At 33.8% G+C, this 27,019-nt stretch overlaps 3 protein-coding genes and 1 long non-coding RNA gene across 7 annotated transcripts; 1 reads left to right on the top strand and 3 right to left on the bottom strand.

The window, feature by feature from the left end:
* Positions 1 to 979: 979 nt before the first annotated feature.
* Positions 980 to 6,566, top strand: LOC120255012 (probable disease resistance protein At4g27220). 3 transcript variants are annotated; one of them, XM_039262938.1, is made up of 5 exons: positions 980 to 1,058; positions 1,333 to 1,400; positions 2,001 to 5,119; positions 5,465 to 5,565; positions 6,162 to 6,566. In XM_039262938.1, exons 3-4 carry the CDS (start codon positions 2,004 to 2,006, stop codon positions 5,517 to 5,519), a joined length of 3,171 nt encoding a protein of 1,056 aa, XP_039118872.1. In that variant the 5' UTR covers positions 980 to 1,058; positions 1,333 to 1,400; positions 2,001 to 2,003; the 3' UTR covers positions 5,520 to 5,565; positions 6,162 to 6,566. The 3 variants fall into 3 exon arrangements, with proteins under 3 accessions (XP_039118872.1, XP_039118870.1, XP_039118871.1); XM_039262936.1 differs by having other exon boundaries at positions 6,165 to 6,566; XM_039262937.1 differs by lacking the exon at positions 980 to 1,058 and adding an exon at positions 1,066 to 1,162 and having other exon boundaries at positions 6,165 to 6,566.
* Positions 6,567 to 7,801: 1,235 nt separating this feature from the next.
* LOC120255018 lies at positions 7,802 to 9,345 on the bottom strand. The gene is made up of 5 exons (XR_005534866.1): positions 9,084 to 9,345; positions 8,944 to 8,977; positions 8,413 to 8,492; positions 8,260 to 8,322; positions 7,802 to 8,174 (listed from the first exon to the last, which is right to left on the bottom strand). It is a non-coding gene; the product is annotated as an uncharacterized LOC120255018 (long non-coding RNA).
* A 7,439-nt stretch (positions 9,346 to 16,784) lies between these two features.
* Positions 16,785 to 18,502, bottom strand: LOC120255017. Of its 2 annotated transcripts, XR_005534865.1 has the most exons (3): positions 18,002 to 18,502; positions 17,337 to 17,377; positions 16,785 to 17,210 (listed from the first exon to the last, which is right to left on the bottom strand). XR_005534865.1 is itself a non-coding variant. In XM_039262943.1 (2 exons), exon 1 carries the CDS (start codon positions 18,498 to 18,500, stop codon positions 18,063 to 18,065), a length of 438 nt encoding a protein of 145 aa, XP_039118877.1. In that variant the 5' UTR covers positions 18,501 to 18,502; the 3' UTR covers positions 16,785 to 17,210; positions 17,337 to 18,062. The 2 variants fall into 2 exon arrangements, 1 of the variants encoding a protein (XP_039118877.1); XM_039262943.1 differs by having other exon boundaries at positions 17,337 to 18,502.
* On the bottom strand, positions 18,502 to 26,260 carry LOC120255011 (glutamic acid-rich protein-like). The gene is made up of 9 exons (XM_039262935.1): positions 26,078 to 26,260; positions 25,379 to 25,471; positions 20,734 to 20,811; positions 20,598 to 20,631; positions 19,907 to 19,986; positions 19,754 to 19,816; positions 19,465 to 19,572; positions 19,119 to 19,193; positions 18,502 to 18,957 (listed from the first exon to the last, which is right to left on the bottom strand). The coding sequence occupies exons 1-9, from the start codon at positions 26,258 to 26,260 to the stop codon at positions 18,502 to 18,504; spliced, it is 1,170 nt and encodes a 389-aa protein (XP_039118869.1).
* Between the last annotated feature and the right edge of the window lie 759 nt (positions 26,261 to 27,019).

The following is a 27,019-nucleotide window of genomic DNA, read 5'->3' on the forward strand; positions in this document are numbered from 1 at the left end:
CCGGGAACCGGCCGATAAACCAGTCCGATTACTCACATAAAATAGTAAAGAACCGGGCCGGCCGGTTCAACCGGTTCAACCGGTGAACCGGTTGAACCGGACCGGCCAATTTATTAATTAAATTATTTAATTAGTTTATTTATTTTATAATTAAAAACTTAAATAAAGTTAATAAACTCATTAACTCGGTCCAAATTTCAAAAAGGCAAAAAAAGTCACAAAATACTTGAAGATATTAATATATTATGATTTATTATCATTAATTTATTATAATTAACTTATAATTTTACGCTAATCAACAATTAAATCATTAAAATTAAAGTATTAAAGTATTAAACCAAACATTTCAATGGTTTGGTTTTTATTTTTTAATCATTATTGTTGTTGTATACTTGTATACTTATATTTTTATTTAATTCTTTATTTTTTTAATATTTGTTGTATAGTTGTATCCTCGTATATTTGTATTTTTAAAAAAATTTTAATTTTTATATAAAGTTAAGACTTTGTGACCTTATAAAGGTAATTTAAATTTGCAATATGTAATTTTGTATCTTTTTTATTATTTTTTCTTTATTTTTGAAGTTATTTTTACTTATTTATTATTATTATTTTAATTTTTAAATATTTATTTATTTGAAAAAATTAAATCCGGTTGAACAATTTTAATAACGTCAAGAGTTATTAATCAAGAGTTATTCACTAATATGAATGGGCATTTTTGTTGATTTTTTTGAATTTTTTTTTATAATTTTATGATTTTTTTGACATTTCTTATTTTAACAAAAATTTAAAAAAATAAAAAATGTTGGACCGGCCGGTCGAACCGGTTGGACCGGTTGAACCGCGAACCGGTTGGCCAACCGGTTCACCAACCGGTCCGGTTTTTAAATCCTTGAGATAAACATGCAAATTTTGGGGCCCCGTTTCTTGTCCATACCCTCCTTATCCAGCATCTTTTCAACATGAGAACTTTGGATGGCTATCAACTTTTCCCCACTTCTAGCTCTCCATGATGCTTTGTTTCCCATTACCACTGGTTCCTTTTCCTTCAAAAAGTAATGAACAACCTTCTTTCTCCTCTTAATCATACTTCTTGTTGTTAAATATTGGGCTTGCATCTAGAATGTTGGTTAAGCCTTGGTTTAGCACTCCCCCAAGAGTGAGTTAGTCTCAATTTTAAGCTTGGGGTTAATTGCATGTTCGTCCCTTGCCATAGTTGGCATCCATAGTAGCTATCTTGTAGTATGACCCACTTGGGACCTTGTATCCTTTAGTATCTTTAGATCAAGAATTTGGGAGGTTGTTGATTTTATTATTGCTTGATTACAGGATCTCTTCAAAAGTGTTGATTCTAGTGTTTGAAATCGATGTGAAGTGGTTGTTGGGGAGATATCCAAGTAAGTAATCCACAAATATTATTTTGACAAGTTTTAATTGCAAAATTTCTAATATTATTTGATTATATATTTAAAATATCCCAAGATTGGGAGCCTACAACTATTTTGTTTAAAGGATTAGTTGATCATTTTTGGATTTTAAATTTTGGTATGTAACTTTACATTATTTTTCTAGTGACTTTTTGCATATGTATCTTGAATATGTAGAAAATTCTGAACTTAGCTTTCAAAGATATTTTGTTATGAATATTGTAAGTGATCTACTGATATCTTTTGTATATCATTTCATTTTTTATTCTTGTCCTTATTTTTGGGATTCTCTGAAATTATGGTTGTGTTGAGCATCCAATCATCTTTATAAGTGATACGACCAAAGAGATATCTGCCTCTTGTGTTGTCAGCAATTGAGGCCTTGCTTCTGTGTTTTTCTTTTTTTTTAGTCGATGCTAATATGTATATAGAGTTTATAAACATTTGTACCTATCATAAAGCATAATCCGTAATAGGTCATATTGAAAATATATATGTTATATAACGAATTATTTTCCAAATCAGAAAAAGTTCAAAAACTTAACATTTATTACTCTTTGTGGTTCCCAGAGAATGGAGTCCTTGATAACAATCACTACTGACATTGTCAAGCATGCATGGTCCCCCATTAGCCGCCACTTGGGTTACCTTATTTGTTACACAAGCAAGATTGAGAAGTTGGAGAGCATATTTAATAAACTAGATGATCTTCAGAAGGATGTCCAGGAAAGGGTTAACGCAGCGAGGCGTGAAAGACTTGAAGAGGCCACGAGAGAAGTTCGAACTTGGTTGTGTAATGTGAACAATATGAAAGGAGAGGTACAGAAAATCAAACTTGAAGCTAGTAGTACTCTGACCTCCAATAATTGCTTTCAACACATAAAACTGCGCTATAAACTTGGAAGAGAGGCTGCTCATCATATAAAAAACACTGATGATCTTATAATAGAAGGCAAGTTTGATAGTGTGTCTCACAAGCGGCCACCCCCAAGCACTACCGATTCACTGTTGTATAATGAAGATTTCGTGATTTTCGATTCAAGGAAGTCACGTGTGAAGAAAATACTTGAAGCTCTGAAGGATGATGCTGTGCACTCAATTGGGCTTTGGGGCATGGGAGGAGTGGGAAAGACGATGTTAGTTAAAGACGTCGCGAAGCAAGCCAAAGAGCAGAGCTTGTTTGGTGAGGTGATGATGGTGACTGTATCACAAAACATTGATCTAAAGAGAATTCAAACTGTCATGGCAGAGAGTTTGGGTTTGCATCTCAGCGATGAAAGTGTAGAAGTAAGAGCTGTCAAGCTTGCAGACAAATTAGAAACGACAGATAACAAAGTATTGGTGATATTAGATGATTTATGGGAGACGTTGGATCTGTCAATGGTTCGGATTCCACGTTCACTGATGGGTACAACTTGCAAAGTGGTGATCACAACAAGAAACAAAAATGTCTGTGGAGGAATGAAGTGCCGAGAGATAATTGAGTTGAAGACATTGTCAGATGAAGAATCTTGGATTCTATTCAAGAATAGAGCAGGGGATGCAGTGGAGTCCCCCACAATAAGGAAATTGGCACAGAAAGTGGCCAAAGAGTGCGCTGGTCTGCCTCTAGCACTGGTGGTTCTTGGCACAACACTTAAGGATAAGAGCTCCTTGACTTGGGACACAGTGTTGAATCAGCTAAAAGGGTCAAAGGAGGTGTATCTCCAAGGTGTGAGTAAACAAGTTTATCAATCCATAAAACTAAGTTTCGATTTCTTAGAGATTGAGGCAGCCAAGTCTTGCTTCTTGCACTGTTGTGTCTACCCTGAAGATTGGGAAATTCCTAAAGAAGAACTAATGCATATGATGGCCGGAGGGGGCCTCTTAGCTGATGTTGAAACTCTAAATGAAGCACAGAGCAGAGTGGATCTACTGCTTGACCAGCTAAAAGCTTGTGGTTTGCTTCTTCAAGGTAGGGATGAACGCTATGTAAGAATGCATGATGTTGTTAGGGATGTGGCGATACATATCGGTGATGTGGCAGATCATGCTTTCTATACAAGAGCTGGGCAAGGCTTGACAGGGTGGCCAAGAACTACTGAAAGTGACATGCGAAATTGCCGACGGCTTTCACTGATGCACAATGATATTGAAGATCTTCCTCCTGATCCAATGCAGTATCCAAAACTTGAAATGATGATCCTGAGCTTCAATCGGAGGTTAATAAGCATCCCAGAAATGTTCTTCCTACACATGGGATCCCTGATGATTCTTGACTTAAGTTGTACAGACATTAAATCACTGCCAAAATCATTCTCTTATCTCACTAATCTCAGAATATTGAACCTGAGTGGTTGTCGTTCTCTGAAAGATATTTCTCACATTAATGGGTTGAAGATGCTTGAAATACTTATTTTGGTTGGTTGTCCAGTGTCCATTGTTCCAGAAGCTGTAGGATGCGCACAAAGTCTGAGATTTCTTAATTTGAGTTTAGTGGCTCCAGTTTCATCTTGCCTTGATATTTTTTTTTCCAAGGAATTGCCAAGATTTCACAGGCTAGAACAATTGTTCATGGTCAAGTTTGCAGGTAGCTTTCAAGAGTTGATAAGCTTGAGGCATCTAACACATCTATTCATCACAAAAGTGGTGGACTTGGATGATTCCTTATCACATGAACTAGTCTTACCAGATTCTTGGCCTGATCGACTTCTAAAATTTAGTCTTTGTTTTGTCGAAGGTCTGCCAATGAATTTTTTTTTTGGACAAAAATCTAGAGCGCTGAGACTGATGGGAACCAAGCCCTTGGCTGTTTGGGTCAAGAAATTACTTGAAAAAACAAGACAGTTGGCATTAGTAGAATTCCAAAAAACTGAATTGATTTCCATCAACAGCGATATCCCGCCGCTTGTGTTCTCAAGTTTGGAGTCTCTTGACATTATGAGCTGGCCAAAGTTGACCAAGTTGTTGGACGATGAGTTATCATTGCAGGAAGAAATCCCCCTCAGCCAACTCCAACACATGATCATCAGCAATTGTCCTGGGTTGACCAATTTAATACCATCAAGGTTTTATCAGCGGAGTATGCTGCCAGGGCTAAGGGATCTCCAATTATCTCTCCTACAGAGTCTACATAATGTATTACAACCATTCCAATGCCTACCAAACTTGACGACCTTGTACATCGATAAATGTGGAGTGAGATATGTAGTTTCATCTGAGATGGAGACAGTGGCAATATTGGCTGATCCTTTTCCAGCACTAGATAATCTTGAGATCAACAATTGCAAAGAGATGATTGAGATGATCTCTCCCCCTGCTTCTTTGCAAGTCCGGTGCTTCTTCCAGAGACTTAGACAACTCCAAATCTATTCATGTCCAAGACTAAAGCATCTTTTCACCTACGAGCAGGCAATAGGCATGCAACATTTGAAAAAGCTTGATATCAGATATTGTGCTGCGTTAGAGGCTGTGGTGATTTCCACGGAAAATAAAGAGGAAGCATCTTCAAGTACACATGTTGCTGATCATGAATCTTATAATAGCCCTTTCCCTAATTTGACAGACCTCAAACTGAATAATTTGCCTCAACTCACTGCCTTCCATCACCCCACACCACCGCCCGTGGAGTGGTTACACCTTCAAAGCTACTCCATACGCAAATGCCCAAAACTACAGGAGCCTTTGGAAGAACGAGTTCAATCACTATGGTAAGAGCATCATCATCCCCTCTCATCTCAATCTTTGCTAAAATTCCATCTATTCATCTGATTTCCTCCTGCATTTAGATCGTAATTAGTTACAAATTTGTGTGACAAATATCCTAGTTTTAACCATTTTCTATCTTGATTTATGAAATCTTGTGTTGCTTTCATTATATTCTAATGTGTATTTTGATGTACAATAATTGCTAATGTTGTCTCTTTTTTTTCTAATGTATCTTTCATTTTATACTTTCATATTCAACACTTAATGGGAAGTACATAAGACAATTATTAATCATAAAATTTGTATCAAGCAATAATTTGATATTGAATGTCTTCTGGTTCACGTAGGGCTAGGATGAACGAGGGAGAGGATTCAGAGGAAGAGGATTCAGATGATTTGTAACCTGATTGGTATCTTGAAGGATAAAGGCCACTTATCACTATGAATGGTAAGTAAACAAAGTGTCTCTATTCTATTTAAAAGATAACAGTGTGTGTTAGATAAGCATAACTCTTTCAAATTCCAATGTTTCTTGAGTTTTGACATTCACAATGACTACTCAATTTTGAGTTGATGCTTATAATCATTTTGTTGATGTTAGCCACATCTGCAATTGCACATGGATAGTCAGAAATCACTTAGTAACTAAAACATGCAGCTGATTTAGATATCTATTTAAACAAAATTGGCTTTACCAGCAAAGCAGTTAACAATAGAATTCAGTGGTGATCTTTCTCATCACAAAACAAAAACCAGGAAAAAGATGCTTTACAAAACTCCTTTCCATAAAATAGCATTTAGCGTTCTAGATCTAATGCCCTCCTTTTAATAATTAGTGAAAATTTGATCATAAAACTCTTCTTTTTTGCCCTTATTTTGAAGAAGCTCATTGTTAAAGAGTGTCCTGAGATGCTGCAATTTTATTCCCATACATTGCTAGAATTGTGGAGGATAACGAGAAACTATCATGTCATCATTATCATCAAATTTGCAAGGCCTTGTTTCTTTTCCAAAAACTGACATACCTCTTCTTGTTGAAATAAGCAGGTGGAATGCAACAACTCGAACAAATACATATAAAACACTGTGCTGCATTGGAGAGAATTGTAGTTTATGAAGAAGAAGAAGAAGATGATGAATGCTTGTTTCCTGTACTGAAGAAGCTTTTGTTAATAAGGTTGCCTGAACATACTGCTTTAGTGACACAGACAGTGGCGTTGAGCAGCCGTCTCTGGAATATCTTGATCTCAGGTCATGTGCTAACATTACGCAGACTCTGCTGCTTGGTCCCTTAACATCTAAAAGAATTGGATTGCTTGTAAATGGAGGCAGTCTTGATCTTCATGAGTGACTTTATGGTTGTGTTTAGTTTGGTTTGGTTATGTTTATTTATTGTTTCAAATTTCCACTAGTGTTTGGCTGCAATGGTTAATTTGTTGTGTTTGCTTCTATTTATTTGGGATTTGAATTAAACTTTATTATAATGTATTGTGTGGAATTTTATGAATTGTTTGGGACTAATAAGATGTTGAAATAAAATGAATTTGACTAAAATTCTGCGGTATTGAGGTTACACTGTATTAGTTTATACATTATAAACTAACACTGGAGAAGGTAATTAGATATACAAATTATAACCATAGACAATTGCTACCAAGACTAATGCTTCTAGACTTGGATGGGCCACAGCAGCTACAGATACTAAAATAAACATTCCTATGCCCACCAAACTTAGAACGGTTGTAATACTCAGCTAATTTAGAAAAAATAAATAAGACATGAGGCTAGTTTAGATATCTGTTGCAGTACAATAGAAATAAAAGAATCAAACAAAGAACACAATTAATTTTATCTTAAAAACCAGTTATCAATAAGATTCAATAGCAATCTTTCTCACAAATCAACAACCAGAGAAAAATACTCCACAAAACTCCTTTCCATAAAACACCATTTAGCGTTCTAGATCTAGCGCCCTCTAAATAGAGGACACCAGTTCATAGATGACATCGCATTCAGCCCTCGAACACAGCATTGTTTTTTGGGACATGAGTGCAAGAAAACATTGGCATGGTATTCTACGTTCATGTAGAAGATAATCATCAGATGAGCCAAGAAACACCACTCCCTGTTTTTGCAACATTGCCTTAATGAAAAGAAAGCAAGATATGCATCAATCCCAAATGCCATTCCGTGCTATACTCATTGAAGGGAAATTATATTTCAAAATCAAGATGTTATTACAACAACCTTGAATATTTAGAATTTCATAAGAATGTGTTAACCTATGAACCCCAATGTATGTGATTATTGTCTCGTCTTCATGGAATTTGATTTTTCTTGCTTGATTCATTGGATGAACTATGTGATATTGTGCCTTTGAATTGTTTGGTTTATCACTCAAGTGAGTTAATTCTATATAAATTTTGATTACTTTGAAGCTCTCTGGTTCAGTTTTGCATATAATGAAACATGTAAATTGTTGCCCTAATGACACCATTGTTATGCATAAACTGATTGTCTTTATTATTTATTGTTGTTCAAGTAAAATTTTCATTATTGTTGTCATCATCAGCTGCATTATTTATCTCAGCAGGCTCATTGCCACAAAGTTCTTCATATTTGCAAAAAAGAAATTTAAAGGAAGCACCATAAGAACACCAGACTCCCTCAATTCCCTCCCTCCCTTGTTTTATTTATTCAATAATTTTTTTTCAGTACATCTTTTACAAGAGAATATTACAATATATATATATATATATATAGAAGTCAAAGACAAGAAGGCTATAATCTGCCTCATACTACTATCCAAAAACAAGCTTGACTATTTCTATGTTTGCATAGTTTTACAAGGCAACAAATAATGGTGAAATCCTCAGGTTTAGAAGCTCCAGCTTGCCTTCCAGGATTTGCATCACCTTCCAACCTGGTATTCCCCGGATCATCTGAAGAATTGCATTCTCATCCATGTCATTGACAGCAGGTAACTCATTGCCACCAAGTTCTTCTAGCATCTGCAGAACTGCATTCTCATCCATATCATTGACAACAGATAACTCACTGTCAACAGGTAAATCAACCATCTGAATAACACTCATCTGATCAGAAAATCAAAACTATCACCACAAATAGGAAGAAAAATTACCTCCTCTTGAGGACCCCGTAAAAAACCAGAGAATCACAGTATATTTCTTTTCAGATCTTTGTTCTGAAGAGAAATAATTCCATTGATCAATACAAACTTGAACAAAATTAAGCAACAATTTTACAGGAAACACAATCATAAAAGAAACTCTACCTTCACCTTTACCCCAGAAAGAATAGCATGAAAATTTTTCAGAACAGCATCAATCTCTCTCTTTCTCAAATTTGAAGACACTAAAGAAGTCAACAATATGAACAACATCAAGCCAAGAAAAATCAAAACCATTTTGCAAATATTCAAACTATTATGAATCATACATTCCGTAAAAAGATAAAAAGAGAGTAACATGAAAAAGCATCAGTCTCTCTTTTTCAAATTTCAAGACACTAAAGAATTCAACATTATGAACAAATTAACATCAGGGCATAAAAAATCAAATCTTTTTGCTAATATTCAAACTACCAAGAATCATCAACTTTGTGAAATGATTAAAAGAGAGTAACGTGAAAAGATCAAACTTCAATTTTTCTCCTTTTCTAATTTAAAGATACTAAAGAATTCAACAATTAAGAACAAACATCAGCGCATAAACAAGCAGATCATTTTGCTAATATTCAAAATACCATGCATGAATCATACATCCACGAATTAAAAGATAAAAAGAATTCACAAAGATCAAAGTACCCTTCTTGATGTCCCTCAGCTTAATTCCTTTGCCCTAAAAAACCACAAGAAAGGCTCCAATTTCAATATTAAAGAACCATATAACAAGAAAACCATTAGCGATTCAGATAGAAAAGAAAACATCAAGAACCCTAATTTACCTCCGGGATGTGAAGGGGCTTCTTCTTCTCCCGGAAATCCTCCGTTCGATGACAATCGACGGGTTTTCTCCTTCGCTTTGGCCTACCTAGCGCGAGTGCTACGTTATCTTCAAGATTCTGGTCTCCTTCGTTGGAAATCTTCACCACCTCGCTTTCCTCCGCAGTATTAGCCTACACTTAATGAGATATCGCCGGAGCTCCGATCATTCATTCGCCGGAGAAGAGAGAGAGAGAGAGAGAGAGGGTTTTGGGGAAAGGATCGATCGATTCAAAAGAGCGTGAATGAGATAGCGAAGCAATCAATTGGTTTAAATAGATTGTGGGTTTGGGTGTTCATATCTCGAGGAGGCCCATCAAATGATCTTAACCGTCAAATGTTATCTTCATTTTTTTTTAATTTTTAAATTTTTGGATTTTTTTAATAGCCCCTAAAAAGTAAAAACTGGGTTATACTTATTTGGACTGTATTCCACTAAAGATAGTATTTTGTCAATATACTCTTATAAATCATTTTTACTTATTTACCCATTTAGTCATTTGTTTATTATTTTTTTTCTGTAAATGTTTTGTTAAAATATAAAGTAAATATGATTTTTTTTATAAAGTTTTATTTGTAATTAGCCATTTTAATAAAGTGTGTACAAGGATTTTTTTTTCTCTGTAGAAAAAAATAAAAATTTCAAAAATCATAACAAAGGTATAATTCTCTAAAATTGGGTTATGCACCCACTTAAGATATATCAAAAGTATTTGCTAAAACTTTATTTACATATATTATAAACCAAGTTAAAACAGTAAAAGTAAACAAAATATTATGATGTACTTCTGAAAAGAATAAGAGGAAAGAATGCTTAATTTTATTGTTTTTTTTAGGAGTTCCAAAGGATATATGTACAAAACAAGTACAAAAATTTGTAAATATAATATTTTGTCCATATTTTCCTATAAATCATTTTTACTTATTTACCTATGTAGTTATTTGTTTATTATTTTTTTGTGTAAATGTTTTGTAAGGATATAAAGTAAATATGATTTTTTTAATAAATTTTTATTAGCAATTCACAGTGTTAATAAGGTGTACAAATTTTCTTTTTCCACTCTAGGGAAAAATAAATTTTCATTTAACCTAGTAGTAATTAAAACTTAATTCTAAATAAAAATGTCAATAAATACAACCAGCGTATAATTTTCGAAAAACTTGTTATCAATTTTGTTCCGTTATGGACAAGTTTGCAGAACATTGCAGGCCATATAAAGAAGTTTTCAAAACATTGTAAATCATAAAAAGATTGGCTCTTTGTCCTTCATCAAACATTGTTCGGTTGTAGACAATTGCATATGAGTTTCCAAAATGAATTTTGACTCTCTTAATCAAATGTTATTAAGGATCATTGGATTGTTAACACATGTGTTAGAGAAAAATAAAGTAAGTATAGTAACTAATAAAATTCATGAAAAAATACATATGGTTCGTTATTTCCCCCCTAATGATGGTTAGCACTAATAAGCAATTCCTTATTAATTTCACCTTTATAGATAGTAGCCAAAGTATAGAAGTAGGTGAATGCATGTCGAAATACAAAATATCATAAGAGAAATATATCATTAATATTATGCTTGGGCAAAATAACAACAATTATTATTAAAAAAAAAAATTTGACAAAAGAAAAACCAACAAATATAAACACCTAAATATAATAGTAATACTAAAGAAATTCAGGCACTTCAACTTACATGAATGCAACATTAATTATAGAGCGCTTATTATTTGATAACAATAAAAAAAGCAAATATTAAAACAAACAGGAAGAAAGACAAAGTGTAATTTACAAGTAGACTCCAAAAAACACTGATAATATGTCAAAAGTATAGAATAAATTAGACATGTGCAAAGATGTGAAGCTCTTGCATTCACAATAAATGAAAGCCAATCAAATGAAGTTACATTGTTGTCATGAGAGAGAATGGAATTTGGATATTTATATAAATATAGTTGATTTTACTTTGTACAAACATTAGCAGCAACAAACAAGACATGAGACATTGAATAATATTATCAAGAGGTGGATTACATCATCAGTAGATAAGAAACTGTTTTGATAATTGATTAACTAATTTGAAATTAAAGACACAGAAGGCTCAACAACCAGTCTAAGAAACCCACTGATTTCTACAAAGGTAAGTCAAGGTTAGTAAAAAGAAAGCATTTTGATGTTTGTAAGAAAGTAGATTAACGAATGGGAAATTAGAGACACAAAGGCTTAGCAACCAATCTAAGAAACCCACTGGTATCCACAAAGGTAAGTCAAGGTTCAGGGCCCAAATTCTCTAGCTTCTTGACGTCTACAATGTTTTTCAGGGAAAAGATATAAGAGTCTTCATGAAACCATTGCACTACTCCTCCGCCGGCGAGCTTCAGGGCTTCTTGGAGAATGCATTGAAGCTTAGTTGCATTCACTTAACTTGATTTCACAGACATAATAAAAACTCTTTTTAGATTGTTTTTTGCTTTGATGATTTCTGGAGTTAGCGACAGTGAAAGTAACGATCTTTTCAGAAGCTTCTATGAATATGGACGAACATTCCCATTGCCGGCAGTCATGGTTGCTGGACTAGGGTCCTGCTTGCAAAAGGGATGACCTGGACCTTTGAAGTTCTTCAACTGACTATTGTTTGCCACCGGACTTCTTGCTGGATAATAAACAGCGATGTGGACGGCACCCTTGCATCTACACAAAAGTGTTTAGGTGACGGCACTATGACGTCATGTGTCCATCAAGTGTGCAAACACCAAGGAATTGTTTAATCTAAGACATTCATCTACGCGTACCTCCATCAAGTGTGCATTTGGTTCTTTAAAGAACCGCTTCAAGATCCTCGCTTTTAGGCCTTTTTTCCCATTCAAGACACAGGTGGATCTCATATTGGCATGTTGTACCTTACCCAACTACATCCTCACCGGCGGTCGGGATGAATTTATTCCTATGGAGGAAGATTGAGTACCAGAATGTGTTTCACAAACTACTGCTCAGGACCAAAGAGAAGAAGCACAAGAGTGGGCTGCTCGTCGTGATCAAATTGCAACTAAGATGTGGGCGAACAAGTAGTTATATTGACATGTCCGTATGTTAAATTTTGCATCATTGTTGAATGGCCACTTTTTGATGTATCCTTTTATTTTCCATTATCAAATTGTGTATGATTGAATATCTTGACTATATGCCTAAATAGAATCCATGCAGCATATATTTTCTTCCATTTGTATGTTTATCATATTATGCATGATTTAAATTATCATAAGCTTTGTCTTATATTATATTATAATGTAGATGGAGGAATATAATTCATCTCAAGGCAGCCATACATCATCAATTATGAATACTAATGCAAGAACTGCAGGAAATAAGAGATGGACATCCTCGAAAAGTCGTTCCTTTATAAGATTTATGGCAAGCCAAGTTGAACAAGGGTTTAAGGTGGACAAAGGCTTCAAACCACAAACAATATAAGCTATTATTCGATCCTTGAAAGATACATTTGGAGTGACAGTGACAGAGGCCAATATAAGTAATCATCTCATAACGTTAAAGAGAAGATGGATGAGGATAAAAAAATTAAAAGATATGAGTGACATAGGTTGGGATGATACCCTCAAAATTATTATCATGGGCATGGCTTGGGTGAATAAATTCTTTAATTCAGATGATCGGATGCTCTAGTATGCGAGTATGGTATAAATTTCCATTATTGACATATTTTATATAAATTCTTCAAATGTTGCTTTTTATTTTTATTTTTTAAGGGCTCTGATTTTTTTTCCTCTTTTATTTGTGTGCAGGATGTGGTCTATGACCAACTGTTTGTGGGGTTATATTTGGAGTTTAATGTGTTTTCTTTGGAGTTGTATTTGGAATGTTATCTTTGTTAGGAGTTCTATGTGGAATCTTATGTTTTTATTTTCAGTTTTTGTGAATTTTATTGATTGGATTGAGTTTGGTGTCTTTCATATGCAAGTTTTGTAAGATGATGTTACTTGGTTTCTTGGAAGTTTGTCATGGTTCAGAAATGATTTTGCACATTTTCTTTTGTTGCATGATTTGTAGAAAGGTGTGGCTTTAGATGGTAGAGTTTTAATTATTAAATTTATCTCTTGATTCTCAATGGGCAAACAGAGAACATTGTTACAATGCATGTACGGTAGTGATTTTCAAAGTTGAAGCTCACCCTTTTGTAATTGTGTCGTGCCAGTGCGTCACTATGAAGTGGTCTATTTGATTCATGAAGATAACATTGAGGAGGTTTCTAGTGTCATTTCAAAAGTTGAAGGTGCTAGTCATTTTTTCAAACTAACATCTCATTAGAATGCAAGAATGTCTTATTTATGTATTTCTTTGCATATATATATATATATAGTTCATAGAAAAGAAAGGCAGAATATGGAGGCTGAACAATTGGGGACTTCAGAGATTGGCATACAAGATTAGGAAAGCAAATAAAGCTAATTATGTCTTGAAATGGCTTTGTAGTTTGCTAACTTCATCTGCATATTGTAATGTAATTTGGAGTGGATATTTAAATGATGATCTTTAAATTTTAATTCCCTGAGAAAATTTTAATTGATTGCATATCTCTAGTTTGCTAGTCAATCAGCTCCAAGCATTTATCAGTTGATTTTTTTTTTTAAAATTGCTATATTTGTTATCAAGAGCAACTTTTTACCTCATTTTATTCTAAGTAATTATGAATTTGGACTAAATTATAATTTTAATAGAATAATCCATCTTTATTTTATTTTTCTAAATTTTCAAATTTTACAAGGAATACTTTATTTGCAAGTTCATGAATAATTTAACATATTAACTTTAATCGTATATTAACAAATAATCTTTGTTCGAAATAACTATAAAAATTTTCGTTTAAAATAACTAACCCACTATCTCCAACATTAACTTTATCACAATTAAATATTTTTAATTTTATCATAATTAATATATTTAAATAATTAAAATTCAAAATAAATAACTAAAATTATTTAAAAAATTTAAAACATATTTGAAAAATTTATATAGTGAGATTTTATCTTTAAAATTTTTTTTTAACAGCCTTATCTATTAATATAATATAAAATTGATATAATTATTCTATCCATTATTTTAATAAATAACTAATATATTATATTTTAAGTATATAATATCCATCGTTATAATAAATTAAGTATATATTAATTATATAATAAATATTAATTATTTATAATATTAGGGTGGGGTAACCGTGCCATGGGTGACCAAGCAAAAATATATCAGACAAAACACATATTTTTCAAATCCAAATTCATTAATCCCTCCAACCTAGGGGTGTAAATGATACACCTCTACTCGCAAGCTACTTGGGCTCTACTCGATAAAAACTCAAACTCGGCTCGGTCACAGTCGAGCTGAGCTCGAGCTCGAGTAGCTCGAGTAGTCGAGCGAGCCGAGTTCGAGTATTGTGATACTTGGCTCGAGTGCTCGCGAGCCTAATCGAGCATGTATGTATATATATAATATTAGATTTGGGAAAAACTTTCGAGCTCAAGCTCGAGCATAATGTTTATGGTTAGTTTCAACTTTTTCGAGCTTAATCGAGCGAGCTCAAGTAGCTCGATTTGTGTACCAAGTCGAGCTCGAGCTATAGAATGAATACTCGATCGAGCTGCGTGTGGCCCTCAATGCATCTAAGCAAAAGAACACCGGCGCGCTGCAGCGAATGACAGAGCACCGTTTGGGCCTACTCTTGTGTCAAAATATTATTAAAATAATTTTATATAATTATTGTTTTACTTCCTCCGTTCATTTTTACTTGTCACATTTATCTAATTCATACCGATTAAGAAAAAGTTGATTAAAGTTAGTTGGTTACCTAAAATTTATAAAAAATTCCATTACTTTCCAAAACTATTCCTATTTAAAACTCCACCAGTGGAGTATATAATTTAATACTTAGTTGATTGTGATTTATTAAAAATTGTACAAGTACATTAAATTAAAGGATAAATTTGAAAAAAATTATTTAATGCTGCACAAAATTTCTCATGTGACAAATAAAAAAGAACAGAGAAAAGCTCCAAAACGTAACAACTAAAAAAGAACATAGGGAGTAATAATTAATAATAATAATTCTAATTTCAAATAATGTTCCTTATTTTAATAATTATTTTTTTAAAAAAATTAGGTTAAAAATACTACAAATAAGTTATTTAAATAATTATAAAAGAGATAAGGAGTTAAAATATAAAAAAAAAATATGATTTTTTTAATTTAAAAATGCCCAGTCAGCACCTAGGTATTGACTGGGCATTAATGTGATGAGTGATGACTCTAGGGTCATTTTGACAATATTAAAAAAAATTGGGGCCAATTTGGGAAAAAACCCAAACAATTTCCAAGGTTTCAACACATTGGAGAAAGGTTAGCTACCATTGAAAGAAGTTGCAAATTTAATGCTTGAATATTCCTCATTTTTGAAAATTTTTCTTAAGTTGTTTACTTTTTTCTAGACTTGGGAAATGCCCAAATTTATTTGAATGTTCCCCATGTTTGAAAATTCCTATAAAAATTATTTACTTTCTCTGGGCTTGGAAAATGCCCAATTTTATTACATCTAATAACATTGACTTTAGTCTAAGGAATTGTTGTAGGCAAATGCCAAATTTTATTGCACCTAAGAATATCCACCTCAGTTTAAAGAATTGTTAAAAAGTTGTAAATGTGTTGTAATGGGGTTAAAACTAGGGAAATTAGAAATGGTTGATTTTTTTTTTTTTTTGAAGAATTCTTTTGTAAATAACACTGTTTACATGTGAATTAACCTGATTTTAATTTTAATTTAATTATTTTGATAATATAGACAAGTTACGACCAAACATTGTGTTGGAAGAGAGTTGAACCTTCGGCATTTAACTTAAGAAAAAAATGGACTACCACTCTTTTATTATTAGGGTGGTCAATTTTTATTACTCATCTCTAAATATTACAAGCCAAAGGGTTCATAACCCAATGGTATTAGCCCCACTATAAAAGGCGGTTGGTGTAGGACATTCATAAAGTCTTGAGTTCAAATATTGCTGGAAGCAATGATAACAAATCTCTGGTTGTGGTTGCAAGCCTGTAACTCGCACCACGGATCACCCGGTGAGGTTGCATGGGCTATATATTCAATTCCAGGCCCATGTGTTACGAATCAAAACATAAAGTTCTTGTGAACTTTTTTTCCCTACTTTCACTCTCTTTCATTCTCATTCTCATAGCAGATCACCAATGTAAGTGGAAAAATATCAAAGACAAAAGAAAAAAAGAAAAAAAAAAGGGCTACATCCAAACCTTTGTTTTATTGTAAACCAATGTAACTCTGTTAGATATTTTAAAATTATTTGAGCTAATCTATAACTACTATTTCAAAATATGGCTTAAGAACTCAAGCCTGTATTAACCTGAACATATGTTTTGGAAAAGGCTGCACATGAATTATAACATAATAATACACATTTCATCAAACAATTATTTTATAACTCATAACAAAACAAATGATTAATGTTAATATTGGCTTGCATCTTCCAAACAACAACAATGGTACAACAAAGTAACAGTTTAAAAAAACATGCGAAGAAGAATGATAACAAACAATGAGCACCAAACTAATCAGAAAGAACACAAGTATTTGTCTAAGTAATTCATTTCAATGTCTACAAAGTTGTTCAGATAAAGGTTTTAGTGTACATCAGATGTATTTGAAGAGTAAAACGGGATATTCACTATAATGCACATTATAACAATGCCTAGGGCAGAAAAAGAAAAGATACTGCTGTACATGTAGCTGAAGAAATGGCTGTCTATGATCCATGTTCAAATTGCAACAGATAAGCAAAACCAAAAAAATATACGGCCCCAAGCTCCCGTCACTAAAAGTAACAGTGCATTTGGTGCACGTTAGATATTGTTGCAGTCAGGCTTATAGAAGAAATGTACAAGTTACAAGCTCTGAGTTTTTGTCCAGGATATTCAGCATCATAATGTATCTTGGTTACTGCCTCTTTGATTGTGTTCACTATCTCATCCTTTCTATCTGACAGATATATAACAAAGTGTGCACCTGCATGTTCAAATTTCAGCTAGTGAATTTCAGTAATGTACCACAATTACATTAATTGAATCAAAGGAATTGAAATCAATCTTGGTACAATATTGCATTGTAATTATGAGTTTATAGGCCACGTACTCAGTTGTGCAGGAAAAAAAAACAGACCCCTCAAAACTTACCTGCAATTTAAACAGTTGATCAATTAGTTAGGAAATACAAATTGAAGGGAAGAAGAGAAACCTTTAGTTTGTGTGAAATCTATTTCTATTGCAAACTTGATTTACTGAAGATGCATTTGTTCAAACACAAGGCATACTAGAAAAATTAAAATGCATTTGTTCACCTGAAGATGCATGGTTAGATTTTGAGAATACAAGGCATAATAGAAGGAACAAACAGGTTAATTTTTGTAGTTCAAACACACAAATGTCAAACAAATACAATTCATTTTTAAAGATTTCTATGGTGATTAATCATGAACAATGGCTTGCATAAATAGTAAATGGTTAACATTCTGCATGTGTACTGAAATGGCTGAAAGGAGAGGTGCCTGATAGTTCTCAGCATGAAGGGTTAAACAAGATATTAATATAATGATTGTTTCATTCTAAACAATTGAAGGGAAATTATACTTCAAATTGAGATGCTATTACAACCATGAATATAGAATTTCATAAGAATGGGTCAACCATGAACCAAAATTAAACTTTAGCAAACCTTGATTAGAAGCACTTTTCCCAAAATGAAAGTCACAAGAGAAATTCTTCTACCATATTCTGATCTACAAACAAGAAACTATTTACCTTTTTCTTTGCAAAAACCTTAGATTTGGAGCTAGCTCCTTTTTCTCAGTCTGAATTCTTCTCAACCATCATCTTCCTCATCTACATTGGATATAAGAAGGATTATCATCACCATTGCCATCGCCATCACCATCACTATCACTATCGCTATCACTATCACTATCACTATCGTTATCACTGTCACTATCATTGTCATCAGATGCATCATTTGCCTCAACAGCCACATACTGATCATATTTTCATTATTATTGTCATCATCAACTGCATTATTTATCGCAGCAGGCTCATTGCCACCAGGTTTATGTATCATCTGAAGAACTGCATTCTCATCCATGCCATTGACAGCAGGGAACTCATTGCCACCAATTTCTTCTATCATCTGCAGAATTGGATTCTCATCCATATCATTCACAGCAGGTAACACACTGCCACCAAGTTCATCTTCCATCTCTAGAATTGCATTCTCATTCATGCCACTGCCAGCAGGTAAATCAACCATCTCAGTAACACTCCTGATCAGAATCATCTGTTGTCTCAGCAGGCACTTCATCGCCACCACTATCATCGGCATTAGAACCATTTGATGAACCATTTGGTTCAGCAGGTACACTCTCATTACTGTCGGCAGCATCATCACCTTCACCTAAATCTTTTGTTTCAGATGACACTCTCTCATCACCATCACCATCATCACCATCATATGCATCTTTTATCCCAGTTGGCACGCTCTCATCATTGTCGTCATCACTATCATAATCATCATCAGATGAACTTTTTGACTCCGGTGACTTACTCTTCTCCTCATCATCCTTTTCCTCCTCCCCACCATCATGATCATCAGCATTTTCCTCCTCATTCTCTTCCCACTCATCATCATCGTCATCATCATCCTTTTCGTCCCCATCCTCTTCCTCCTCATCATATTCCTCCTCCACCTCATCATCATCATCACCAACCTGTTTGACCAAAATAATGATATGCTTGTTAAGAAGTTATTTCGGAGACTTTGATGAACATGCACTCCAATTTCTATATGTTGGTGAAGTCAAGGAAATTTCTGTTATCAGGAATTCAAACTTTTTTAGATAAACAGGCAAATTCATATGAATTTCAGTACCTCATCTCCTTTTGAAGATGTTTCACCAGATGATGACTGACCAACCGCTTCTGTTCTCTTGGGATTCGTTACTTCCTGAAATAAAACTGACTCTAAATTATGCCAGAAGATGATACGTCTAAACTGTGTGTGCAAGTTAATTTCAACAAGTATAGCAAAGTTATAGTAGGAATAAGACCTCTTCTTCATCAAGTTGAGCGTTCCTAAAATCATGGGGACTTTTTAAAAATGTAATCAACTCTTGTGAGATTTCTTTCTGTAAGTGCGGTGCAAGTTGACTCGTAAACCTTCATAGTTCATATTTAGAATGAGGAAAGTCTTAAAAGAGAGTTTCTAATTAAGCAACCTTAGTGTTTTCAGCTGTCACATTTCTTATACCAAGCAAGTTACAAATATCCAACAACTGATATTTTTTATATTTAGCAACTTTTCTCTGCAACTTCTCCTTTCTTTCCTACAAAGAGAAATTTGATCAGCATGTAAACAAGCTATCAAAAACAAGGCATTAAGCGCTACACAGAGATTCTGAACCACAGATCTTGGTTCACATATGAATAACACCAGAAATGAATTTATTACGCAAAACATCATGCCAGAAAATCAAAACTAGCACCACAAATAGGAAGAAAAATTACCTCCTCCTGAGGACCCCATAAAAATCCAGAGAATCGCAGTATATTTCTCTTCAGATCTTTGTTCTGAATAGAAATAATTCCATTGATCAATACAAACTTGAACAAAATTAAGCAACAACTATACAAGAAACTCATTCATAAAAGCAACTCTACCTTCACCTTTACCCCATAAAGAATAACATGAAGATATCGAAGATCATCATCAATGTCTCTCTTTCTCAAATTTGAAGACACTAACAACAATATGAACAACATCAAGCCATAAAAGTCGAATCATTTTGCAAATATTCAAACTATTATGAATCATAAATTTCATGAAAAGATAAAAAGAGTAACATGAAACAACATCAGTCTTTCTCTTTTTCATATTTAAAGACACTAAAGAATTCGACATTATGAACAAACATCAGGGTATAAAAAATCAAATCATCTTACCAATGTTCAATCTACTAAAAATTATACACTCCGCAAAAAGATAAAAAGAGAGTGACGTGAAAAAGATCAAAGATCAGCATCAGGCCTTCTCTTTTTCAAATTTCAAAACACAAAAGAATTAAAAAAAATTAAGAATGAACATCAGGGCATAAACAATCACATCATTTTGCTAATATTCAAACTACCAAGAATCATACACTCCATGAAAAGATAAAAAAAGAGTAACATGAACAGATCAAAGATCAGCATCAATCTTTCCTTTTTTTCAAATTTAAAGACACTAAAGAAATCAACAATTAAGAACGAACATCAGGGCATAAACAATCACATAATTTTGCTAATATTCAAACCACCATGAATCATACAACCAGGAATTAAAAGATAAAAAGAATCCACAAGATCAATGTACCCTTCTTGATATCCCGCAGCTTAATTCCGTTGCCCTAAAACCACAAGAAGGATTCCAATTTCAATAGAAAACCATATAACAAGAAACCATAAGCGATTCCGATAGAAAAAAAAAAACATCAAGAACCCTAATTTACCTCGGGATGCGCAAAGACCTCTTCTTTCGGAACTCCGCCGGTCCGTAGAAATGGACGGGTTTTCGCTTTCGCTTTGGCCTACCCAGCGCGAGTGCTTTGTTCTCTTCAAGGTTCTGGTCTCCCTCGCTGGACATCTCCACCATCTCGCTCTCCTCCGCTGTCTTGGCCTAAGCCTGCTGCGATATCGCCGGAGCTCCGGTCACTCGCCGGAGAAGAGAGGGTTTTGGGAATGGATCGATTCGAGAGGGCGCGAATGAACTAGCAAAGCAATTGGTTAAATAGATGCCGGGTTTTAGTGTTCATATCTCGAGGCCATCAAATGATCTGAACCGTTCATAATAAAATTATAATTTCTGTAATAAAATTGTAGTTCATTCAAACATTGTCTTTATTATTTTTATTTTTATTTTTGGATTTTTTTTTGCTTGAATAGGCCCAAAAAAATGGGTAATTTCGACTGTATAAATCTAAAAAATAATATTTTCTCAATATATTCTTATAAATGATTTTTACCAATTTATCTATTTAGTTATTTTTTATTATTTTTTAAAAATGTTTTGCAAGGATATAAACTTGATATGATTTTTTTAATATAAAATTTTATTAGCAATTCCCATTTTAATAAGCTGTACAAGCTTTTTTTTTCCTATTTTTCTCTCTAGAAAAGAGAATGAAAACTTAATGCTAGATAAATAAAAATAAAAATAAAAATTTCAATAATTACAACAAATATATAATTTTCTAAAATTAGGTAATCACTCACTTAAGATATGTCATAAGTATTTGTGAAGAACTTATTTACATATATTACAAACCAAGTTAAAATAGAGTAAAATAAAATTAAACAAAACATTATGATGTATTACCTGGAAAGAACAAGTATAAAGAATGCTCAATGTTAATTTTTTTTAGGGGGTGGCAAAAACTATATATACGAAAACAATACAAAATTTTGTAAATATTTTTGATGAAAATAGTTTACAAAGACATATTTTTTTTTCTTTTAAAAGAAAAATCAATAAAAGCATGGTGCCCTCTATGATACGGGAGCTAAAAAGGGTTGGATAGACTTGGATAAAGTTCTATATGTGTAGTTAATATAGTTCAACAATAGGGTTTTCACAACTGTCCTTGGGATGATTTATTTAATGAAGGCACTGAGATTATCATAGGAAATGTGTTATAATTTACTATTTCTTTGGGACAAGTGTCACAAATTTACTAGGAACTACACTGTTAGAACTACACCTAAGTCTTCCTCAAAAGAAGTCGATATGATATTGGATTTGTTGCTATAAACGGTGGATTTTTTTAAAAATAAAGTTTGGTAGCCAAACTTATAATCAATTTTGTTCGTTCATGGAAAAGTTTCACAAATATTGCAGACCATATAAAGATCCATTCTTTGTCTGTCATTAAACATTGTTCAATTGCCGAAAATTACATTTAAATTTCTAAAATGAATTTTGACTTTCTTAATCAAGTGTTATTAAGAATCATTGGATTGTCGACATGCATGTAAGAGAAAAATAAAGTAAGGATAATAACTAACAAAATTCATGGAAAAATACATATAGTTTGTTATATTCTCCCTAATGATGATTAGAATTAATAAGCATGCCCTTATCTCACCTCTAAAGATAGTAGGCAAAGTATAGAAGCAGGTGAATGCATGTTGAAATACAAAATATCATGAGAGAAATAGATCATTAATATTAAGCTTAGAAAAAATAACAACAATTGTAATTAAAAAAATTAACAAAAGAAAAACCGACAAATATAAACTCCTAAATAAAATAGTAACACTAAAGAAATTCAGGCACTTCAACCTACATGAATGCAACATTAATTAAAAAGCGCATGTTATTTGATAACAATAAAGAAAAAAATATTAAAACAAACACCAAGAAAGACAAAGTTATTTTACAAGCAGACTCTAAAAAATAAATCAAATGTGTGCAACGACGTGAAGTTGTTGCACTCACAATAAATGAAAGTCAATCAAATGAATTTACATAGTTGTAATGAGAGAGAATGTGTGATGCTAAGGACTTTTATTCAGCTTGTTTTCTACTTTTAGAGTGTGTAGTAGTGTTTTGAGTCTTTCCTTTATACCTTTTTTTTTTCCCTAGCAATGTAGCATAACTGTTATAGCAAGGGAAGAAAGGCACGCAGGGTGACACATGGCCGTATGAAGTAGCACATGCACGTGTGGAAAGGGTACAAGCCCATATGGGTGCCCTTGTGTCTTTTTGGCATTTGGTGTTACTGTAGCATATATATTGTGGCAACATTACTATAGCATAGTACTGTAACAGCAGAAAGACACACGGGTGTCACATGCCCGTTTGAATATTGCACACACTCGTGTGGATGTTTCACATGCCCATGCAAGGTGTTTTCCAAGCCTTTAAGGCAAGGGTATGATGGTCTTTTACCCATTTTTCTTCCCTTTTAACCACCATTTTCCATTCCTTCATCATTTCGTCATGGATGAGAGCCTCTCCACCTCCTTTGCTTGTGGATTGAAGGGTTATCCTTCATTTTTCTTCTTGAAATCATCAAGGTATGATTCTTTCTTTCTTTCCTCCATTTGTTCATCCTTGGTAGAGTAGACTTAGGATTTTGTTAGATATTGATTATTGAGCCTTCATTCTTGCAATATCTTCTTGTTGATGTGTAGAATGTTGTTGCAATATTATTCCTTTGTTTGCTCCCTAAATTTTGATAAAATCTTGAGATCTTCATGATTGAATTTGTGTGTGTGTGTGGGGGTGGGGGTGGGGGGTAGCATGATGAACTAACTTCTTTTCTATTGCTTTGTCAGCCTTGAATGGAGATATCTCCCAAGGAAACTCATAGGGATCATATGGACTCGAGATTGAGCCTTACCCGAGCTGGGGCCTTGCATTTCATTACAAGGGTTAGGGCATTCATGCACTTCTTTTTATTTTTCAATAGGTCTTTTATTTAGTTCTGTACATTGTATTGGTGTGGTCTTAGATGTTGAAGTTTCCGCTAAAGGCAAGGAGCCGGCGGAGGGAGTAGCCCCATCACGACCCCCTTCCCCCTGCGTGCGCGACTTCCTTAGTTTGTGAGTGGTAATTTGGTTAAATGCATAGCTTTATATGAGTGCTTAAGTATTTTATAACATAGTATGGCTTATATTTATATATATTATCTCACTCTTTCTCTCAAAAGTATTAAATGGTTTGCTTATGAAACTTGAAAGTTGTATTATGTTCGTGCATGTGTTATATTCATAAGTGATTATATGTCAATATTCCTTTTGCTATTTATGAGTAAAATGCTTTCAAAATGCGTTTGGTTCGACTAAGACTTGGAAGTGAAAAGTGAAAGTGCATCCTAAAAATAACTTCATGTATTTATTGGAATGTGATGGTGATAGCGGGGTCAGCCCACAGACATTAGCCCGAACTTGTGGACAGGGTTCATCATTGCAATGTGGGGATGTCCATGGTCCAGCCTAGGTAGAGGTGGCGTGGTTATCCCTTGGGGTTTTCCCATGCAAGAGGCATTGTAGAGCTTTTGATTGGTGTGATGTTGAGATATTCAGGGTCACCGCCCGGGTTGATTAGAGACCAATGCCAAGGGGTTTTCTTATTCTATTTTCAAATCATTCTCGGTCCCAGGACTAGTTAAATGGGAGAGTTTTTATGGCCAACAAGAAATCTATTTTTTATACTTCTAGCACATATTTATCGATTTACATATGGATGTTTTTGAAATATTTTACTTGATGTTAAGCAAGCTACTTTTAAATTGTTTATGGTTGTGAAATGCTTCAAGACTATATTTATCTATGCAGTCACCCTTCACTAAGTAATCTTATTACTCACTCTCTCTCTCTTTTATCCTGGCACAAGTCGTGGTGTTGTTGATCGTCATGTTGTGCCAATCTAGTATTGAGTTCAACATCTATTAGCCTAGGTTAACTTGTCTGCATCTTGGCATCTTGCGGTTTAGGCCAATTTATTGTTCATGTTGTAGGTTTTATCTTTGGTTGTGCGTACTGGATTTGTGTGTACTATAGTGACATTGGGTATTAGGGGAGTGTTATATGTATCTAAATTCACTATTGTGAGATTGTAGTATATGGATATGTTTATTTATTTTGGTGTTACCAGATGTCATGACGCCTTGCCTTAACTTGAGAATGGCGTATGACTCATCTCATCTCAAGTTACTATGGTGGTTGTTATGAGCCTGTCCTGTGGAATGGGCATGAAAGAATGGGACTTGGATATTTATATGAATATAGTTGATTTTACTTTGTTCAAACATTAGCAGCAACAAACCAGATATGAGACATTACATACTATTATCAAGAGGTGGATTACATTATCACTAGACAAGAAATTATGCTGATAATAGATCAACTAATGTGAAATCAGAGGCAAAGAAGGCTCAATACCCAGTCTAAGAAACTCAATGAATTCCACAAACGTAAGTCAAGGTTAGTAAAAAGAAATTATTTTGATGTCAGTAAGAAGCATAAAATCAAATAAAAAGGAGCCAAGGTCCATAGTGGAAAACCCCTCACTTTCTATATGGGTAAGTATGAGCAAATAATGGCCATAAGGCGCTTGATGGAGAAAAGAAATGCAACAAAGATTAGATATACCTCAACCTTGTGCTTGCTCACAGTTGGTATGCTACTATGTTTCTTCTTCTCGTCTTTCTCCTCCTCCTCCTCCTCCTCCTTCTCCTTCTCTCTCTTTAAGGGATATGAGGTTCTTTAGCATGTTTTGAATCTTTAGTAGAATTAAGGTTTGTTTCTTTTTTTTTTTTAATTGGGATTTGCAGAGATAGAGAAGTTTGATGGATTATCAGTGGGATAAGGAAACAATTGGTTCTAATGATTCACATTTTGTTTGATTTGTTATGAAAAGGTTTGAATTTTTTGGTGAATTATATACTATTGCTAGAATTTGTCATGGTGAAAGATATTTTGATATGAAATAGCTAAAATTATTTTTTTTATTTTTTTGCATTTGTTCTCCTATGAGTATGAAATTTTCTTTTTTAATTTTAGAAATTTATTGAACATGTGATTAAACTCGGATGTAAAGATGACCATGATCGGAGAAAGGAGACGAAGAGCGAGAGGCATCTTGGTGATGATTAGTATTTTATTTTGAGAAGATGACTAAGAGAGAGTGTATGTGAAATAGAGTTCGCATCATATGTGACATGGATGCCATGTCATCTAGGGGTGATTTCAGGAAGGTTGTTGGATTTATTTAGCATTACTCATATAAAAATGTGATAAAACTAGTGAAAAACATAGCGTTCTTATACAACGCCTTGTCCTTTTTGTGACCTTTTTCAACCTCTTTGTGTTTCCTCTCCCACTACCCAATCCCCCAACTAGGTTTAGGTTTTCAAGCTCCTTGTCCACCTCCCCTAAGCTAACTATGCCACCACTCCTACCTTCAGCTTCTGCTAACACCCTCTCTTGCCTCCTCATCCAGCACCATAACCCATTCCATGCCAAAATACCCATCTTAGTGTCAGCCCCACTTTTTAGGCACATCCTGATTATCTGACTACTTTTAGAATATAGAAAGTTTGGATGCTTAATCCATCCTCTCTTTTACACTTTGCCATGCACCCATGAACCATTTTTTTAGTTTGTGTCTTGATCTTGTCTTTTGGAAACCCCTTCAAAATGAAGCTTGCCATTCTTTTTCCAATCTTACGAGAGAATTCCAAATTCTGAAAGTTTTTCAAAGTTTGGGTTTTAGCTTGGGAGTTACTCTAATTCCTCCATTTCAGTCCTTTAAATAAGCTCCTTCCTTGCTTAAACCTCTTGCTCTTGTAGTGCTGGTGATGCATCCTTGGATTATGGTTTCTTTCTATGTTGCCATGCTTAGTCAAAGCTCTAGTGGTTGTTTACTTGATCCATTATTAGTAGTTGATTATTTTCTACTTATGTTAATGCTTTTGTAATTTTCTTTAAATAATTGAATGTGAACTTTGTTTGGTAGCTTTGCCATAGTTTTGTTTTGGAAAATTCTTGTTTAGATTACTATTCCTGCAAGCTCTATCATACTTAGCAGCATATTGACAGCATTACTTAACTTGCATTAAGCTCTTCCGATAGCTTCTAGTTGCTCTCATCTTGATGCTTTTCCTCGGCTTATAATTCCTATTTATGTTGAAATTCTTGGTCCTACCATAGAAATTCTCCCAAAAGAGAAGTAGACTCTTGATAGCTTTTGTCATAGTTGGCATTCATAGTAAATTATCTTATAGCTTGATC

The sequence above is a fragment of the Dioscorea cayenensis genome, unplaced genomic scaffold, assembly GCF_009730915.1.
Source record: "Dioscorea cayenensis subsp. rotundata cultivar TDr96_F1 unplaced genomic scaffold, TDr96_F1_v2_PseudoChromosome.rev07_lg8_w22 25.fasta BLBR01000790.1, whole genome shotgun sequence".
In the NCBI taxonomy this organism is placed as follows: Eukaryota; Viridiplantae; Streptophyta; class Magnoliopsida; order Dioscoreales; family Dioscoreaceae; genus Dioscorea; species Dioscorea cayenensis.

Bases quoted from the DNA above. Each gene is read 5' to 3' on its own strand.
- LOC120255012 (XM_039262938.1), top strand. From the start codon at position 2,004: ATGGAGTCCTTGATAACAATCACTACTGACATTGTCAAGCATGCATGG. The intron at 5,120-5,464 runs GTAAGAGCATCA...TGGTTCACGTAG, and splicing joins GAACGAGTTCAATCACTATG to GGCTAGGATGAACGAGGGAG.
- LOC120255017 (XM_039262943.1), bottom strand. From the start codon at position 18,500: ATGGTTGATTTACCTGCTGGCAGTGGCATGAATGAGAATGCAATTCTA.
- LOC120255011 (XM_039262935.1), bottom strand. From the start codon at position 26,260: ATGGGTATTTTGGCATGGAATGGGTTATGGTGCTGGATGAGGAGGCAA. The intron at 25,472-26,077 runs GTCACAAAAAGG...TATCCCTTAAAG, and splicing joins ACACAAAGAGGTTGAAAAAG to AGAGAGAAGGAGAAGGAGGA. The intron at 19,817-19,906 runs GTAGAGTTGCTT...ATTTCTATTCAG, and splicing joins TTTATGGGGTAAAGGTGAAG to AACAAAGATCTGAAGAGAAA.